Below are 18,321 nucleotides of genomic sequence, written 5' to 3' on the forward strand. Positions count from 1 at the left end.
AATTGTATTGAAGACTGAGTGGATGCTAGAAACCGGACGGACGAACACTGTTCAACGCGTTGCAGGATGAAGAGCCGGGCGGGTACTTGTCAAAGACACTCCGACACTCAAGTTAATAATGTAACCGAGCGGTAAGTAATGCATGTATATAGTGCATCCTATGCAACCTGTCCTGAAATCATACTTGAGACTCTTATTTATACTGGTTGTAATGGGCTTTTACCTTTTGTCGGCCTAATGACGGTCAAATCACGCCTTAATCTCCATCAAGGACTTTAATGAGCTATTATCGTTTGTAATCTGATCATATGGCCGGTCGACCGTATGGGTGGTTAGCCTGAATTGAACCGTTCGATTCACGGGGTCGGGGGACCATATAATATACTGATCTTTAAAAGAGTTGGATTCGAGGAGCCGTTTGATTTTGGGTGTATAAGAGACCGTACGGTACACTAAGGATGAGTTATCTATTTTTTTAATACATTCCAACTTTTATGTATGTGAGGATGATAAATATGAAATGTGATATATAAATATATATATATATATATATATATATATATATATATATATATATTTCCTTCAATTTTTCTGTAAAGATTAGAAAAATAAAATAATGAGTGCGACATATGAAGAAAATCAGTAGGATAAATGCACACAGTATATTTCTCATACTAAAATGTTAAACTGGCCATCCATGATATTTCAATTTTCAAAGGTTCATGGGATATTGTAATTCTTACCAAATAAAATAAAAAATTGTATGAAATTCACTTAAGAAACTAAATAAATAGCTTACCACATTTGTAATATTATTCAAAGATCTATGATAATTCAAATAACATCTATTTATTTTTTATGATTATTTAGTAAAAATACTCGAGTGATTATTTATAAATTATAAAACTAAAATGTTAGTTAACTAAAATAGGTAAATAAATAAGAAAATATCTATACTTATTACAAATAAAGGAGATTTATTTGGTCTCTCATATTTTTTTTCTTCAGTTATACTTTTTTAATAATTACTTTTAAAAAATATATAATTATTTATAATAAAAAGATCAATTTATAATTTTATTTTTTAATAGTTAATTTTTAAATTTAAATAATTACTCATAATAAAAAATAATTTTTTCTGGTAAAAAAAAATAAAACTAAATGTAGTTTATGTGTTTCCATTAATATAAAATAAATCTATTCGAATGATTAACCGTTATAAATTATAGATACATGAAAATAAAGGGGGCCACCCCGTCTTAACCCTAATACTGGAAAACATCATATTATAGTGTTCGATAGTAAATTTTCTTTTCAGATCCCAAATTCTCAACAACCCCAACCTAAGATAAAAACACAGCACGAGAGTGGAGAAGAAGAAGAAGAAAGGCTAATAACATAGCAGCACTGAAGTTCGTGCCAGCAAGCAGCCATGGATGCTATACGGAAGCAGCTCGATGTGTTGATGGGAGCCAACCGCAACGGCGATGTCCGTGAAGTCAATCGCAAGTACTACGATCGCGACGTCTGTCGTCTCTACCTTGTCGGTCTCTGTCCTCACGAACTCTTCCAGTTAACGGTAACTTCTTCCTCTGTTTCGCCATTCGTTTTCTCATCCTAGGGCTTCGTTTTTTTTTTTCATTCTGTCTTTCGCTGTCTCCGTTTCAGAAAATGGACATGGGACCTTGCCCCAAGGTGCACTCTCTTCAGCTCCGGAAAGAGTATCCTTCTCGATCTCTAGGGCTAGGGTGTTGCAATCGAAGCACAGAACAATTTGGTTTAGCTTTTAGGGCTTGTTGATCTAAACTACGCCATTTCGTTGCATTGATTTTAAAATTAAACTACGAGAAATATCTAATAGTTTGCGGTGCCGGCGTCATTTAAATGCAGTGGCTTTCTTGTGTTTGTGTTACTGTTGTTGTTTAACTGTTCTTAGATACGAGGAGGCGAAGGCGAAAGGGACTGATAATTATGACAGGGAATTGGAGGATGTCATAGATAAGCTTATTGGTGAGTGTGATAGGAAAATTGGCAGGGCTCTCAAGCGGCTCGAGGACGAGGATGCAAAGGCTGCCATTGCGATTTCGGTCTCCGAAGTTACTCAAGTGAGTGTTGATTGTTGTGTTATGTTCCCCTGCGGCGAGTTGTGATAAGAAATACTAATCTGTTTTTGTGTTTGCAGACCCCTGAGGTGCTTGAGTTGTCTAAGCAAATTAAAGAGAAGTTGAAAGAAGCTGATCAATACGGTACTGTACTGTTGTTGTTACTGGTTGGACATGTTTGCTTATAAATAAATGGGCGTTCCTGGGTCTTTAATTGTAGAGAAGTATGGATTGCCAGTCGGGGTTATTCGTTAATTGGATCTGTTATTGCTAAAACCTGAGTGATACTTTTTGTCCTGGAGTTATGGCTTCTTAGGTTGAATATTCACGTCATTAGTCTGAATTTTTCTCTTTGCTTGCTAGTTGCGTGTATGCACTTGTGGAATTTCGTAATTGTTTGAGATTTTTTAGGAATTATAATAGGGAATTAGGTACCTAGATAACTGATGTATTAAAAACGTTTAAATTCTTGTAGTACAAATCAGTTGATCATTGATTAGATTTAAACTAATATCTTTTTACATGATTTTATTCTTAACTCAATTGATGTGTTACTTAGTTCCAGAGCTTCATTGGTGAAATTTCATTATTGTTTATCATTCAAACATTTATTCAACATGCCATTTAACAATAGTACAAGTAAATACAGCTGAAAGAAGTTCAATTTTTGAAGTATTTGGACATGTTTGCTTTATATATGGTTCAAAATGTTAATCTTATGTTAAGAGAGTCACAGGTGATGCAAATTTTCTCTGTTTGAAGCATCTCTTAAATTGTGAAAAACTGGTCTTTCTTATTTTTTGTCTGCTTTAGTATTATAAAACATTGTGATTTGATCCATTTAGCTGAGCTTACTGATTGGGAAAGACTTGGTTGTTGAGATTTTTGTCTTTGTCTAAGTTACTTTGAATTTGCAGATCTTGAAGGCAAGACAGATCTCAAGATTCGAGCTTTAGAGGTCGTAGAGGAACTTAGAACTAAGAGAGCAGACAAGCAGGTCAGTGATATCCCTTGAACATGAATATCCATTTGCGATTGTTACTTTATTATAGTAACTCGTGTTGTTAGATGATGACGACAATTTTCTGATTTAAATTTTATGAGTTACTAATAAATGCTCTGTCTTCCTATCAATTTCCGAACAGTCCATGCTTCTTTTAGATGCCTTTAACAAAGACAGGGCATCTTTACCTACACCTCTGCCAAATCCACCACCTTTGGCACCCCTACCTGTAGTTGCTCCTGATCCTCGAACACAAGAGATGATAAATGAAAAACTGAAGAAGGCTGAGGATCTTGGTAAGTCAGTGAAACTCTTTATACAAGCTCATTTGTTGTTGCTGTTGTTTATTTGCTTAATTTTTTAAACAGGTTGAAACTCAGATAAACCTGTCTCTTCTAAATTTTGATTATATGCTGTTTGAATAATGGAGCACAAAAATAAAACCCACCAAAGCAGACTGTTGAAATTATGCATAAAGCCTTTTGCAATTTGAATATCTCTGAAAAACTTTCTATATGCATGTTTTCCAAATGCTGATGTATCCTTAGTGCACTAGATGGTTATTATGAACAAACAATCTAATAGATTTCTGGAGTAGCAGCACAAGCACCCTCTCCAAAGGACTGATGGCTTAATTCGGTAGTAAAAGCTAACCATAAAATTTTTCTAAGGATCTTTCTTATGAGACATTTTAACAAGCCTTAAATCAGATCAATTTATGAAAAGTTCACATGCAATTCCGACTCCCTTTGAAATAATGCATATGATATGAAGGTTAAAATGTTATCATTAAATACGATAACTAGTTCCCCTTTCTCCTGTATCAGAAATATAAACAATTAATCTCCTTATATTGCTGTAAAATCGCTAGGAGGATTTCTTCTTTATAAAAGAATGGACCAAGACTATTTAGGTGTAAAAATGCATGTCACATGAGAGCTTTACCATTGATATGGTCTGTTTACACACACACACACACACACATATCCGTTTCCAAACTAATGTATTGTGACATTAGCCACTAAGAAGATTTGGTTTGCTTGTATTTTAATATCAATACGATTAAGTAATTAACTTCTGCCTGGTAATCATGATTCGTGATATCATTATTTTTTTTATCTTGGTTGTGTGTTTAGCTTTAAAAAACAAATTTCATCCTCAAGATATGTTCTTTGCCTTCTGCTTACTAACTCTCAATATATGAACAAGTCTTTTTTAGACAGTCTCCTTCCTTTTTATTTATTTTTTGAATGAACAGGTGAACAAGGAATGGTTGATGAGGCTCAAAAGGCATTGGAAGAGGCTGAAGCACTTAAGAAGGTCATTCGTATGTTTTATTTTATTGTTGATTCTATACAAAGTTACAGAAATACTTGTACTGTATTGTTTGCACACTATTTCAAAATTTGGAACCAGTGTGGAACCGGTGTGTTTTGTTTTTTTTCTCATTAATTTTTTGCTTTTATTCATGTAGTGGCTCTAATGATCTTAGTGTTTTCTGTCTCAGCTTCCTGCCAGGCAGGAGCCAGTGTTGGATTCATCAAAGTATACAGCAGCAGATGTCCGGATTGTGAGTAAATTTTCTATGATCTGACAGATTGTATGATTAAATAATTACATCTACAATTTGCCTTGCCTAGTTATTTTTTCTTATCAGCTTTTTTACTGAGAATTTATGGCTTATTTTTTGTCATAATATATATACATACATAAGTACATTGATTCTTATGCCTCTTTCACTCGTCATAACTATTCAGACCGATCAAAAGCTACGTGTGTGCGACATTTGTGGAGCTTTTTTGAGTGTTTATGACAGGTAACAACTTATTTTGTCCCTCCCATCATCTTTTCTCTTTTCCCTTAATTTTTGCAAGGGATTTATGGTGTTAGAATTTGGGGTTTCAAGTGCTTCAGCTTTTGACCCGCTAGTAATACCTCCTTGTCACCAGCAGGCTCTTGTGCCAGTTTTACGAGGATAACTTTTGCAGCTAAAGAATGTGCGTCTTTTCTGTTTTTTGCTTGTAGATCATGATATTCTTACCTAGAAGTTTTTGGGGAAATAATGCCATACATCAATATATTATTCTCTTGATGCTTTGGTGTATTTTGCTTGAACAGTTTGATTTGTATTATTATTTACAGCGATCGCCGATTAGCTGATCATTTTGGAGGGAAACTTCATTTAGGGTATATGCAGATTCGTGAGAAGTTAGCAGAACTTCAAGTAAGACAGACATCTCTAATGCATTTCTGATTGTGTTTAGGGTTCTTGAAATGTATTATTTTCCAGTTAGCTGAAATGTATTATTTTTATATGGAGAAAAATGTTAGGATTTTCCTGTTTGGTCGCAAGTTGCAAACGTATTCCTAAAGCCGTAGTAATTTTATCTCTTTTGGAGTTGTTTGAAGAAAAAGGGTATGAGAACAATGTGGTAACTGCTAAATGTATTTAATTAAGTCCATGGTCTAAATCCATCTTGGTTTGTTTCTCTAATGTGAAAGGTTTTGTTTTTCCTCTTTGCATCTTGTTAGTCTTCAATCTGCACTAATAAAGTCTCTATTTGGTCTGGAAGCGTCCAAACTTGGAACTGATAAGCAAATTGTGTATTTATAATTTTAATGCTTGTTCAGTCATTGTACATAACCTGCTGTCTTTCCTTATAGAGATATTTATACTTCCATTAAATCTATCAAACCGTGGTTGATACATGACATCTCTTACCAATTGGCTGTGTATCATGTGCATTTACAATCTTGACGTTTATTTTTAATATATTTTTTAAAGTTTGTCACTTTGTCAATGTTGTTCAATACTGAAGAGACTCTTCTTTTCTGCAATTGTTAAGTCGAAATGCTATTTGTGATTATTTCAAAGTGTTTGACCATTCCTAGGAGAAAGGACGAATTGAAAGGGTGAGGATAACTTTGTTCGATGGGGGGTTTGTGTTTTTGGGAACGTCTATTGTATCTGTCGATTTTGAATGTTCAATAATGGATGAACTTTGATTTTAATTGGGTAGAGGAATGATATAAGACTGTTAATTTCTGGCTCAGGAAGAAAGGAACAAAAGCCGAAAGACTGATCGGCACGAGGACAGGAGGTAAATTTCATTCCTTAATGATGGGCATTTAAATAAATTTTATATTTAGTTAACACTCTTATGCATTTATTTGGCATAGGTCAAAAGAACGGAGTAGGGATCGAGACAGGGAGTCAAGCAGGGACCGTGAACGTGGTGATAGTCGTGAACGAGGGCGAGACCATGATCGTAGGAGTAGAGACCGTGACAGGCATTATGATAGAGATCGTGGACATGAGCGAGACCGTGACAGAGACTCTGACCGCACTCGCTCCTATGAATCAAGAAGTCGTAGGAGGTCACGCTCTAGATCTCGAGAGCGATCTAGAGATTATGATCGACATAGGTACATGCTTCCTTGACTTGTTTTATTTTACATAACATTCTGTCTGTTTAACTGTACGAAGCAACTGCTTTGGATCCCATATGAATGACACAAGTGGGCCCTTGATCTAAGAGTCAAGTAGGCTTAGTAGATTTCTGTTGAAAGACAGTCGCTAACTTCCTCTGCTAGTTTATTTTTCTTTTTCTTCCATTAGTTTATTAGTTTGGTAGAGAGAAGTGTAACTGACGAATTTAAAAGCATAGGAGGAAAATTCAGGAGTTTAATTTTTAACACATCTATGGCATGTGCATATAACTGATGAATTTAAAAGCATAATTTTATTTTAATTGCTATTTGTACCTAACCCTTCTATTTTCTTTTCAGGCGTCATGATCGATATTAGCATTTGGTATGAATCTTATGGATATGAGAAAATGTTTAGTTTAGGTGGGTGTTGAACCTCATGTTGGACAAATAATTTTGCAATTTCTTGTGTTGAACTGTTTCTCCGATGATGGATGTAGCTCGAGCTTAGGTGTAGCCTAATATGGTCTTGTGTTGCTTTGCAGATATTAATTCAATTTGTAATCTGCCTTACTTTGGAGCAGTTCTTGCTATTGTGCTTAAAAGTCCTAGTTTGATTCGAATTGCTATTTACAGTCCTCGTGTTACACAAAAGCTCACGTACTAGTGTTTTAAGTTACTTGGGAATTTGATTTAACCAAACAATTCTAGTTTTCCTGTTTCTGAGGCGGTAAGGAGTTAATTTACTCCGGATTAGAAGTTATTTTTTTTCTTTACTTTTTTGTTCATTATGTTATGTTCATAGCCAATCGATAAACCTTATGATCAAATTCCTCTTCATTGAGCATTCCTTAGCATAATAGAGAAGGTATCTCTTTGTCATGATCATGTTCTCTAAAGCATACGGAGCAAGTGCAAGAACGCTCCTAGCGTTTTGCTTGTGTTAAAGATTTGAACCCAATGCCTCTCTGTTTGCAAATCTCACTCGTTACGTTCTTTCATTCAATTATTACAAATTGACCACGCGCAAAATTTTTATCGAATTTCGGTGGGAAGAAAAAATGTAATGTCAGACGGCTTAAAACTGTCGAAAAGTTTAAAGATTAAATAATAAATGAGGAGTTTTAAACGTAAAATAAATGACAATTTGAACTTTTAAGGTTGATGTGATGGAAAGAAGCGCATTGAATTACGTTAAAATTATAAAGGAATAAACTAATTTAAAAGGATAAGAAAAAACAATCTAAGTAGCCTGAAAATGACACTTTAAATCGGACGAACTTAACAATCTATATTAGTTTTAAATTATCGAAAGAAAGTGTAACTAGTGTCTCTTAAAATTTAGAAGAGAAAGAAAAACTACTCAACTTAAAAAATAAATTATCCATAAATTAGAAAAAAAAAGATATTTTGTTTTTCTTCTTCTTTCACAATTCATTGGTTAATTTAGATAATAAAATTTACACGTATTTTCGTAATTTACACCTTAGGTTAATTCCTTGTCCAGAATCAGAAAATGCATTCACCAAAATCAAAACCTGAACAGACCAACAGATCCGGTTCAAACCTTACTATCAAAACTAAAATCAACTCAACTGTTTACGAACCAAATCGCTGTTGAACATGGGATGATGAATAAACAGTGAATCAGTATAGTGTTTAGCATAATCAGAAGTAGTAGCATTAGCATTTAGAGCAATTCATTAGCGAAAGAGCAAACAGAGGTTACCTAACTTGTCGGTTGATTGAATCAATTGTTTGCAGAAATATGATACAAAAATGCAGAAAGATTCGACAGGGGATTGAATACAAGGAAGAAAGCAGAAAGAAAAGAAAATGCAGAAGCCCAAATAAAATCAGATTTGCCTGGAAGCAGCGTCGGCGACAAAGGGCAAATACGGCGTGCGTCCCAAGACACACGAAGCGACGCCGTAGAGGAAGCAGAGAATGCTGAAGACGAAAATTGCGTTGCTGGACCAAATCATGAGAGGGCCGCGACCAGGGGAGAAGATTCGAGCGATGAGATGAGGAATAACGAGGAGAACGTCGAGGGTGACGGCTTGCATGGCGTTGAACCTGACGTAGCGGGGGAAGGTAGGGTTTCGCACGACGCCGAGGTAGAGGGCGAAGAAGGCGACGAAGGAAGCGTAGGGGATGGATCTGTAGAAGGCGAGGAAGGGGACGATGGGATCGAAGAGGACGGCGAGCTTAGGGTACTGAGCCAGGAGGTAACGACCGTACTGGAGGGAGTTGAAGAAGGGGAGAGTGTAGGCGGCGATGGAGATGAGTCGCTCCGTCGGCGGAGGAGAAGAGGAGTTCGACAAGCGCGCCCCGACGGGGCCGTTTTTTAGTTTGAGAGGGAGAAAGGATGTGTGTCTGGGGAGTGAGGGTTTGAGGGTGGGAGTGGGAAGAAAGCAGCTTGGGCGGAGGAGCGGAAGAGTGGCCATTGTTCAGACAAAAACGCCGCCACCACTCTCTCTTCTACTCTTCCCTTTTCTGATTTTTATTTATTTTTAATCTCTCAATTGACTTCAATTTGCGTCATTGGGCTTCTCTGGCCCACTCTGCAAAATAAAATCAATTTTCGACTCTTACTTTCTGTACCTCCACAATTACTAATTGGATCCTTACACATAAGAGAAAAAATTTAAGGGTGTTGCTCCCTCCACCATCACCACTTCTCCTTCCACCTCCCCAACCTTAGTACAAAAATATTTTAATTACAAAAATAAACTTTTTTACTTTTAACCCTATTTATTTACTTTAAACTCAAACCCTATCTATCTATCCATTCTCACTTTTCACTCAGCCTCATCTCCAACTCTCCTTCTCTCTCTTTTCAAATTCCTTCCAACTCCACCATATCCGTTCTTCTCATCTCCTATCTCTTATTTGTCTCCTGGGAGTCACTTTCCTGTTTGCCAAGACATGACACATTATAATAATGTGCAGATGTGTTTTTGCAGTCTTTCTGACTATGCTCTGTGTTGTTTGCTCTCTGAATGCAAACAGGAAAACACTCAGTTCAAAGCATTCCTTGCCCTTCATAATTTCTGATGTTGTTTTATTAACTTTTTTTTTAAATGTCATATATCTATACTCATGTCCTTGCAATTAGGTTTTTATGTTATGGTAGTGAAAAACATGATTGAAAGTTCTCAAACAATAATTGTATATGTATTGGTCATTTGTCTGCATTGTGCTACTGAATAATTTTATTCTAATGGAGTACCATCTTTGAGCAAAACATTGCAAAGAATAATTGGAAAATCAATATAAGCTTTTTTATGTATTTTTTGTGAGCCACTTGATATAGTTTTTTGGCCCAACGGATATAGAAGAGAGAAATAAGAGATGGGAGATGAGAAGAACGAATGTGGTGGAGTTGGGGTGAAAATCTGAAAAGAGAGAGAAAGAGAGTTGAGAGGTGGGAAAGTGAGAATGGATAGATAGATAGGATTTGAATTTAAAATAAATAAATAAGATTAAAAATAAAAAATGTTATTTTTGTAATTAAAAAGTTTTTGCACAAGATTGGAAGGTGAAGGGAGAAGTGGTGATGATAGAGGAAGCAACACCCAAAATTTAAATATCCTTCACCACCACTACACCACCGCTGACATTGTCATTACCTTACTTCCTTCATCCTCCAGAGGAAGAAAAGGAGAGGAGAACGTTTCTAAAAAGAAAACAGAAAATGCTTATTGTAAAATATTTTTATGTAGATTATTTCGAAAAATTCATTCTAAAAAGTATCATATTCTATTTTAAAAATTTATTCTTAAAAATTTCATTAAAATAAATTTCGAAATACACTATGAAAATTATGTTCCAAAACTTGTGTTTCAGAAATTTATTTCTTCAAAAGTTTTAGAAATACTTCAAAAATTTGTTTTTGAAGAATATGAGTGAGAATAGGAGTGTTTATAATTATTTTTATTTTAAATTAAAAATAAAAATTATTAAAATACTTGAGTTTAAAGTATGTGAGGATTTTTTTTTTACTAAAACTTATTCACGTTACTAGAATATAGCAACCGAAAGAAAACCATACATAAAATAACAAACTTTATATATATATATATATATATATATATAATATGTGTGTTAATTAAGAATAAATGTAAAAATGTAAACATTTAATATTATAAAACTAAATTAATACATATTACAGTAATTAAAACAACAAAAAGAAGTTTGAAAAGTAAAAAAGAAGAAGACTAAAATGAATATATTATTAAAAAGCACCATTATCATATTTAAGGCAGTGTGTTGTTTGTTTCTGGTTGTGGATATAGGGCACGTAAGAGGGAGAGAGAGTGAGAGTGACAGTGAGAGAGGTTAAAGAAGCGCCAGTGGGTGTGCGCCGTGTGTCACTGTTCCACCCATCACTCTTTTGCTTCTCTTCCTTTCATCTCTCCCACCTCTCTGCAGTGCTGTTTCACTTTCAGTCTTTTCAGACAACCAACGAGACATGGCATCCTCGTTGCCACCTGCGACCAAAGCCGCCACCAATTTCCCTCTCACACACTCTTTTCGCCTCTCTCCTAAACCTAACAGCCTACGTTTTCCTCCCACCAAGGTTGCTATTTGTATCTCCCCCTCACTTAATTTAGGTCTCAACAATTGAAAATACTCTGCCTTTTTCTTCAATGTTCCAAACAGACACTAAGCGTGTGTCTTCCTTGTTGCAAAAAGTGCAAACGACCACGTCTTATATTTTGTTTTGTTGTTTCAGTTACGGGACTACTCATTTATCTGTCTGATTTTGTCTGCAGCCTGGTCATTCGGTGTGCTTCACAAGGTTTAAGGCGCAATTAAATGAGGTAATTAATATTTCCTCTACTGAATTCGTATGTACTGTATTTGTCTATCTGTGTTTGATCTCAAAATATGATTTTTGTGAAGAAGGCAGCTTAGATGGAAAATTGTTAATTTGTTGAAGAGGGTAACTGAGATGGAATGGAAAATTGTGTATTTATAATGATTGATTAGAAAATTGTAAGATTGGGATTGTCATTTACTGCTGTTTGAATATGCTTCTTGATGATGTTTATAGAATAGAGAATGAAGAGGTAAAATGATAAAAGCAACTTGTGCACTTAATTTTGTATAGAAGTTTTCTAATTTAATTTCTTCAAAAGTTCAGATGCATAAATTGATTTAAGTATATGAGAGATACTTGGTTTATTTTAACTTCTGAGAAATTCTTCCAAATACGTGTAAATTTTGCTAAAATCTACTCATGTTACATAAATGTTGGTCTCATCTTTCTGCTTCATCAAGGTTGCACTTGACAGTTCCTCCAATGCTACTCCTATCAAAGCCAAATCAAATGAGGAACCACCTGCAAAACCTTCGACCGAATCACCATCAGTCTTGGCAACTCAAGAATCGATTTCTCAGTTTATTACTCAAGTTGCGAGTCTTGTCAAGTAAGCAGATAATTCAGTCTTGCTTCCTTCTATTAGTAGTAATAGCTGTTATATAAGCTTTTCACTGCATGTTTGAAGTGGTGCAATGTAATCAGCTGCGCCTTATTGTCCAATTTTCTGCTGCAGGCTTGTTGATTCAAGGGACATTGTGGAGTTGAAGATGAAGCAGTATGACATTGAACTAACAATCAGGAAAAAGGAGGCTATGCCTGAACTACAACCTGCTCCTCAACCTGCGGTGGTGTACTCATCCCTTCCACCAGCAGCAACACCGCCACTTGCCGCACCTACATCTATTCCAACAACTAGTCTAGCTCGTCCAACTGCTACACCAACTTCTCCCCCTGCTCCTAAGTCAACCAAGTCATCGCTTCCACCTCTTAAATCACCCATGGCAGGGACATTCTACCGAAGTCCTGCACCTGCTGAACCTCCCTTTGTGAAAGTAATTCTATTCTATCTATTGTATAATTTAATATTTTCATATCATGCTTTTTTGCACCCTGATGCAAGGTGTTCCTTCTTTAGGTTGGAGACAAAGTCAAGAAGGGGCAAGTTATATGCATCATCGAGGCAATGAAATTAATGAATGAAATAGAGGTAAGTTCTAATGTTGTACATTTTCTTTTGCAACTGTTAATTAAATTAGTGAATTCTGCATCACTTATTTGTCATGCACCTATGACTTCTATTTGCTTTGTCAAAATGTTTAATTTGGATCTCTAGAGTTTAGAACTTGTACCACAAAATGGGGATAGTTTTATTTTGATTTTCCTTTTCTTTTTGTAAGGATTATATTAACAGTAATTTGCAGACTATAAAACATTAATTAGTGCAATCCACAAAAATATGATCCCCTTTTTGCAAAATGAATCTGCATCGATTCTTAATTAATGATTAGTAATGGATGAAAAAACGGAATGTAAAAATAAAGATTATCAGCACATATGCAATTCATTTTCACCTCTTTATGAAGTAAATTGAGCCAATAGAAATTGAAAAAAGTGTTCAAATTTGGTTGTAGAATGGTGATTTGGTCATGATTGTGGATTTTCCTTTCCCCTATCTCGTTTCAAGCCTGTCAATGAATATAATTTTTCAAATCTTTTTCTGTAATTTTACTGGGGAAGTTATAGAATGAACTGTATTATAACTGGTAGAAAAATGTATGGGTGGACTATCTGGGGCAGTCAACCTGGTGGGAGATGTTCGGATAGAAGATTTTATTATGTGAATAAATTTTTTTCTTTTAATTATGGATTATTATGATTTGAAATAAGATTCAATTCACAATTTGTAATGTGGGTCTTGTAGCTCACATTTTGAATCTCTCTTTGATAACCTAGCTTTTAGTCTGTATGTATATGTATCGGTTTACCTTCCACTTCTGCTTCAGTGATTTCAGACTTCACTATATGACAGACAAGGATCTTCCTTTTTCTTTGGATGTCAGGGTGCCATTATCTTCCCAATTGGTAAAGACAGAAGCAGAGTACCTCCACTTGTCGGCTTGTGGCCTCACTGACAACATAATTCCTGTTATTGTTGTTTTGGTGGCCCCTGTTTGTTCTTACTTTGATAAACAGTTTTGGCCATAATACCTTCGTTTCCACAGCTAATTGATTACGATTTCTACATTTTTATCAAACTCTATGCAACACCACTTTCCACATCTATGATGTCCTTCTCATTGTTGACCTCAGTGGTTGTGTTTTCCCCTTCAATTCCTGTAATGATGACCTTTGATTGCTGTCCATTTTCTGGCTTATTTGTCCCAATCCTTGTCTCTGATCGTTTCAGTGTCATTGTAAAACATTTACGTCTCTCCCAGATAGCATTCAAATGAGCTAATGCTGTGGTTATCTAATCTCTGACAGGTACTGTATTTAGTTAGGAGTTAATTAGCTTAGTTGGGCAGGCTGAGATAGTAGAAAAAAAATAAGGCATATTGTGTATAAATAAAGAGGGGAGGTTGAGAACTCGGATATCAAGGGAAATCATTCATTTGTATCTTCTACCCTAGCCAAGGCTGCTGTTACACATTGGTACAACAATTGGGATTTAGGGTTCATCAATAAAACAATTTCTTTCAGATTCTGAACTAGTTCTATTCTATCAACTGTAATCAGATCTTGGATATCTTGTTTCAGCCAACTAGGACACAGAACAGACTTTATTTCACCGGTCAGAGACCGAACAACCTTGAGGACAAGCAAAATGTTCATAGCCAGTTAAGCTGAGATGGTTGGAAGAAATAAATAGGCATATTTCCTGTGAATAGTAAGATGGGTTGAGAGGAGGAGTTAGTCAGCTAGTGAGAGTCTTAAACCTCGCAAAAATGCAGGGAATTTGTGCATTCTTTCTGATCATCAATAATTGTACATTCTTTATGAGCTTAATTTGAACCAATTTCTATCATCCTCCATACTTTTCTTGATCACTTGAGTATATTCATAATTTGAAATTTTGAATCAATCTTCCCTTGGATCTAGCAGGTGGAACCAATTCTAGGATCCTATAAATTAGGACTTGAAAACAAGCTCAGTGAGCATATACAATAATTTCTCCCTCTCCAAGAATAAAAACTCCTCATAGTAAATGCTTTATCTGCCTAGTCAAAAGGGCTAATAACCGAGATGGACCTCCTTCTTTTGATTGCAGTAACCTTGCTCTGCCCTCTATATACATGCTAACAATCTGCAACTCAGCTCCTCCACATCCCACAAGAACCTTCCCCGTAGTATAGAGACTAATTGTTGGGCCACTTGGCCCATCATCAAAACCAAACACTGTTGCTGTACCATTAGGACCAAGGGTCCTGTCGTTGTTGATGTCTCTCTGCAAATAAGTTGTTCAATATTTTATTAGCTAAGTAAGAATCAGAGTATATTTGAAGTTCCTTGCAGTTTCCCAACAAGTGGCTGGTTTTTCTGCTGGTAGTGGTTCTTACACTTGTACATATGTATAATTGTGGCAATGAGGTTTAACTGAGCAGAATATTAAAAAGGACAAGATCCTACTAGTAATTTAACCTAATTCATACTCACGGAGAAAACAGCTTGTGAAATCAATCGGCACATTACATTCAGTATTTTAATTCGAAAGAGCTACTCTTTATTCTTTTTTGTCAAGATGCAACACTGAAGTGCCAAAACATTGAAATATTGAAGGATGTGTTATGGTAGACACTTCCACAGAACAAACTTTTCATTAAACATAATTGTCACTATAATTTGTCTATTGGTTTGTAATTGTGATACATGTCAAAAGTCAATGAGAAATGTACGGTTTGTATAATTTTCTGTTCTCTTGATGGTCCTGTAGTTTTTCTCCTGTATCTTTTACTTAAAAGTTGTGTTCTATACAGGCTGATCAATCAGGAACCATAGCTGAAATCATTGCAGAAGATGCGAAGCCTGTAAGCGTTGACACTGTGAGTATATTCTAGAACCTCACGATTAATAATTCATCCATTAAAATTTACGTGCTCAGTGATATTTAGGTTTGATTTCTTTTGTTTCCTTGCAGCCCCTATTTGTGATTGAACCATAGAGCTCAGAGTATTGTAGATGAAAATCTTCAGTTTGGTAGTTGAAGTGAGAGGCTCATCAATCCCCCTAAAGATAGAGGAAGTGTAGGAAGATTTTGTTCTAAATTGGAATGACTCAGTTGAGAGAATTATTCTAGTTTACAATGGATTTATTCCTTATTTTTCTTCTACATGCTTGCACTATGTTCCAGTGATTTTTGTTTTTGTTTTTGTTTCAACTTTTAAGGTAAGTTAATGTGTATGATATTCATCTCAAGTTGTCTTCCTTTTCTTTTTATTTATGGAAGGGTGGGGAACGTTTCATCCATGGTGGTGTTTTTTGTTTGAATAAATATCTCCATGATTACTTCTAAGACAGGAAGATAAGAACGTAAAATGAACTAAATTTTTTCTATAAACTATAAAGATTTCAATACCTATGTATTTAACTTTTACAGAAGTTCTTTTATATAACTTTTCTGAAAATTGATATATATTAAATGATAGCTTTCAACTTATGATAAAAGCTCAATTTATTTTATCTTATTCTTTTAGAAATATTTATGAAAATTTTATTTAAAGATAAAATACAATTATGTAGAGAATGTTTACCCTTCTTTTTTTGGCTTTTGTTTTACTGATAAGTATTTTATTTGGGGTATGATTTCTTTCAAAATTTTATGCAGCTTAAGTGGTAAAAAGACTCGTTATTCCCAATCATAAGAAAATGGTCCAAGGCTGCTGAGATGTAAAGTAGTACTTTTAATACTGAACCTAACCTTCATCACAATTTTGGAATGATGTTTGGGAACAGTAGTGTTAATCACGTATGTGAGATATTGAAAAATGCTAAATTCCAACGTTGTTTCGGAATCACAATGTTTAGGATGATGTTCCTGCTTTCCTTCTGCTGTTTTCTGTTTTTTGTCTTCTTTTTATGTCCTTTTCTCTCTGTTTGGTTACCAAAGGCTGAAAGCTCATAAAAGTTATATAAATGTGAGGTAAGTCGATGATGTGTGCAAACTAGTATAGAATAGGTTTGGTGAAGATTGTAGTACTTCAAAATTTCTTGGTTTTCTATTTTTGTTTTTTCTAAGTAAGTCTTTATGTTTTTTTTATTAAATTATATTTATTTATTGCTTACCTTTTTCCCACTTGATCCCTCTAAGGGATCATTTGAGGAACTTGTAATGTGTAGAATGTCAGGACCATTAAATTCACCAGTAAGTGGAAACCAGGTGTAGGCGTAAGGATTTTAGAAACTTAGAAAGTGGAAAACAGGTGTGCGTAACTGAGTGGTCGATCGGTTTTGACGTTAGTATATAAAAGAACTTTTCAAAATTTTGTGTCACTTTCCTCTGCATGCACTTCTTCCCTCTACGTTCCTAAATCATTTTCTCCTCCTTCTCTCTACAATTCTCCTCCTTCTCTCTACAAAATTCTCACTTTCTTCTTCTTTTGATTATCAATCAGATAGTGTTGAGTAATCAAAGTGTAAAAATCTTCCATCTTCACCGATCAAATTCAAGTTTGGAGCAAGTAAGTTCATTCTCTTCCTAAGAAATCTGTTTTCGGGCACATGCAAGTCAAATTTCTGGTTGCATTTGTTCATCTGTTTCATCTTCACAAATTTTGATCATGTTTTGGTTTGTTGGTTGATTATTCCTTCTTGATGGGTTATAGGCATTCTAGAAAGTTTTGGTTTTAGGGAAACAAATTCTGCTATGAGCTGAGTTGCTGTTCGGTTAAAAAGGTAAGGGAAGCTAGCTAATTTAATTACTTGATTTTGATGTATGAATATGTTGATGATTCTGCATGTGTGTGAAAATGAATTATTTGATGTTCGGTGATCTTGGTGTGGATTGTTATGTGCTATGTTCATGAGGTTTGGGATTCTGTAGAATTTTGGTTCAATGGCCGAGTGAATTATGAGGAAGGGTGATGGTGAAATTGGGGAAAATGTGTTCAATATTAGGTGGGTGGTCGGTCTCTTAGCTGTACTCAGTTTTGTATTAGCGTTCGTTTCTTAGTAGTGCTAAGTTTATATTGTGTTCGGTCTTAACTGAGTTCTACTTCTGTGGGATTTTAGTTAATGACTGATCGGTCTGGTACTAGTATTCTATTGAATCTAGCGATCGGTCTTAGTGGGTTGAGGGATCTCTTGTCAGCGCTCGGTCTTGTACTAGCAATTATGCTAGTGTTAGCGCTCGGTCTTGTACTAGCAATTATATTAGTGTTAGCAATTGGTGTTGTATTAGCGCTCGTTGTTGGTAGTGCTTGGTCTTGTACTAGCACTCTGCCTCTTCGTAGTACTCAGTCTGATACTTGTATTCGATTTTTATAATGTTCGGCCTAAGTCAATAGTGTTCGGCCTAAGTCATTTGTGTTCAGCCTAAGCTAATAGTGTTCGACCTATTTCAATAGTGTTCGGCCTAAGCCAATAGTGTTCGACCTAAGCCAATGGCGTTCGGTCTAAGCCAATAATGTTCGTTCTAAATCATAAGTGCTCGGTATAAGTCCAATTGTTCGACTCTTGCTTGAGTTTCTCTCTAAATGACCGTTCGGTCATGTTCTTATGTAGGGAAGGTTTCTCCCATTCGGTCTTGTGCATGGATTATGTTGATCTTTTCGTTCAATCTCCAACGTTCACAGAGTTTTCGATTGTATGAGTAAAGATATGATTGTTGAATGGAATTATATATTATATAATGATGATGGTGTTTTAAGTCATGTAGAAGAGAATTCCAAGGAGGAATATCTTAGGAATGGTTATGGAATTGTAGAGTATGAATGTGGGTATTGATAAGCTGACGTTTATCCTGA

General features: G+C 35.3%; 3 protein-coding genes across 4 annotated transcripts; 2 read left to right on the top strand and 1 right to left on the bottom strand.

Moving 5' to 3' along the window:
• Window positions 1–1,258: 1,258 nt before the first annotated feature.
• Window positions 1,259–7,163, top strand: LOC108329431 (uncharacterized). 2 transcript variants are annotated; one of them, XM_052873390.1, is made up of 14 exons: window positions 1,259–1,579; window positions 1,669–1,721; window positions 1,937–2,105; window positions 2,183–2,246; window positions 3,020–3,099; window positions 3,248–3,401; window positions 4,364–4,425; window positions 4,613–4,675; window positions 4,863–4,921; window positions 5,248–5,329; window positions 6,160–6,206; window positions 6,286–6,531; window positions 6,895–6,957; window positions 7,080–7,163. In XM_052873390.1, the coding sequence occupies exons 1-13, from the start codon at window positions 1,433–1,435 to the stop codon at window positions 6,911–6,913; spliced, it is 1,245 nt and encodes a 414-aa protein (XP_052729350.1). In that variant the 5' UTR covers window positions 1,259–1,432; the 3' UTR covers window positions 6,914–6,957; window positions 7,080–7,163. The 2 variants fall into 2 exon arrangements, with proteins under 2 accessions (XP_052729350.1, XP_017419113.1); XM_017563624.2 differs by having other exon boundaries at window positions 1,260–1,579; window positions 6,895–7,163.
• A 1,096-nt stretch (window positions 7,164–8,259) lies between these two features.
• Window positions 8,260–9,027, bottom strand: LOC108328260 (protein TIC 20-II, chloroplastic). Its single transcript, XM_017562093.2, has one exon. The coding sequence runs from the start codon at window positions 8,979–8,981 to the stop codon at window positions 8,391–8,393; it is 591 nt and encodes a 196-aa protein (XP_017417582.1). The 5' UTR covers window positions 8,982–9,027; the 3' UTR covers window positions 8,260–8,390.
• A 1,790-nt stretch (window positions 9,028–10,817) lies between these two features.
• LOC108329256 (biotin carboxyl carrier protein of acetyl-CoA carboxylase, chloroplastic) lies at window positions 10,818–15,775 on the top strand. The gene is made up of 7 exons (XM_052873551.1): window positions 10,818–11,116; window positions 11,313–11,360; window positions 11,821–11,969; window positions 12,096–12,414; window positions 12,498–12,569; window positions 15,337–15,402; window positions 15,498–15,775. The coding sequence occupies exons 1-7, from the start codon at window positions 11,009–11,011 to the stop codon at window positions 15,519–15,521; spliced, it is 786 nt and encodes a 261-aa protein (XP_052729511.1). The 5' UTR covers window positions 10,818–11,008; the 3' UTR covers window positions 15,522–15,775.
• Window positions 15,776–18,321: the final 2,546 nt, after the last annotated feature.

Source organism: Vigna angularis, chromosome 2, assembly GCF_016808095.1.
Source record: "Vigna angularis cultivar LongXiaoDou No.4 chromosome 2, ASM1680809v1, whole genome shotgun sequence".
Taxonomy (NCBI): Eukaryota; Viridiplantae; Streptophyta; class Magnoliopsida; order Fabales; family Fabaceae; genus Vigna; species Vigna angularis.